The 1,043-nt window shown below is 67.5% G+C and overlaps 1 protein-coding gene across 1 annotated transcript in view; it reads left to right on the top strand.

Moving 5' to 3' along the window:
* The window catches only part of FAM160A2 (family with sequence similarity 160 member A2), a 7,483-nt gene that overhangs the window by 1,575 nt on the left and 4,865 nt on the right, over window positions 1–1,043 (top strand). Inside the window, 4 exon segments of the mRNA XM_031065351.1 lie at window positions 67–225; window positions 306–392; window positions 508–675; window positions 847–926. Of these exon segments, the coding sequence (XP_030921211.1) occupies window positions 67–225; window positions 306–392; window positions 508–675; window positions 847–926 (494 nt within the window).

The following is a 1,043-nucleotide window of genomic DNA, read 5'->3' as shown; positions in this document are numbered from 1 at the left end:
TGGGGGGGGCTGGCGGGGTCCAGCAGCCGGAGGGGCTGCGGGGCAGCAGAGCCCAGGTGTTCCCAGGTGCTGGCCACGGGCCTGAGCGCCCTGTACTCCTCCCTGCCCCGCAAGATCGAGGTGCGAGGAGACGACTGGCACTTCCTGCGGCGCGAGGACTGGATTGGCGTCTCCTCCCTCGTGCTCTTCATGAACTCGCTGGAGTTCTGCAACGCCGTCATCCAGGTGGGGCTGAGGGGCTGCGAGGAGCTCAGAGGGGCTCCCAGCCCCACAGGGGGCTGCCTGACCCCCCTGCGGTCCCTTAGGTTGCCCATCCGCTGGTGCAGAAGCAGTTGGTGGATTACGTCCACAACGGGTTCCTTGTGCCCGTCATGGGGCCGGCGCTGCACAAGGTGAGGGACCCCTGGCAGCAGGGGTGGGATGGGGGTCTCCAGCCCCTGCCACTGCTCCTGCAGGTGGGCAGGGCCCCGTGGTGCCCATCCCCAGCTGCCCGTGCCCCTCCTGCAGACCTCAGTGGAGGAGATGATTGCAAGCACGGCGTACCTGGACCTGTTCCTGCGCAGCGTCAGCGAGACGGCCCTGCTGAAAACCTTCCTGCGCTTCGTGCTGCTGCACCGGCACGACAACACCACCATCCTGGACACGCTGGTGGGCCGCATCAACAGCAACTCCCGGGTGAGCCCCGTGCCCCCACGGCCCCCCAGCACCCCCGTCCTCATCTTTATCCCATGCCCAGTGTCCCCATCCCCGTGCCATTCCCATCCCCTTCCCCTGCTCCACCATGGGGTGGGTGGCACTGCCCCCTGCCCGCTCCGCTGCCCCCCTGATGCCCTGCACTGTCCCCAGCTGTGCATGGTGTCCCTGAGCCTCTTCCGGACCCTGCTCAGCCTCAACTGCGAGGATGTGATGCTGCAGCTGGTGCTCAGGTGAGGGGGTGAGGTCACCTGCTGCTGACCCACTCTGGGATGGGCCTGGGGAGTTGCCAGGTGGGCATGTGGATGTGAGGCAGCCACATCATCTGCCCCACTGGGAAGAGGCCCGCG

Source organism: Geospiza fortis, unplaced genomic scaffold (genome assembly GCF_000277835.1).
Source record: "Geospiza fortis unplaced genomic scaffold, GeoFor_1.0 scaffold370, whole genome shotgun sequence".
Taxonomy (NCBI): Eukaryota; Metazoa; Chordata; class Aves; order Passeriformes; family Thraupidae; genus Geospiza; species Geospiza fortis.
This window is presented reverse-complemented; position numbering and strand designations above follow the sequence as displayed.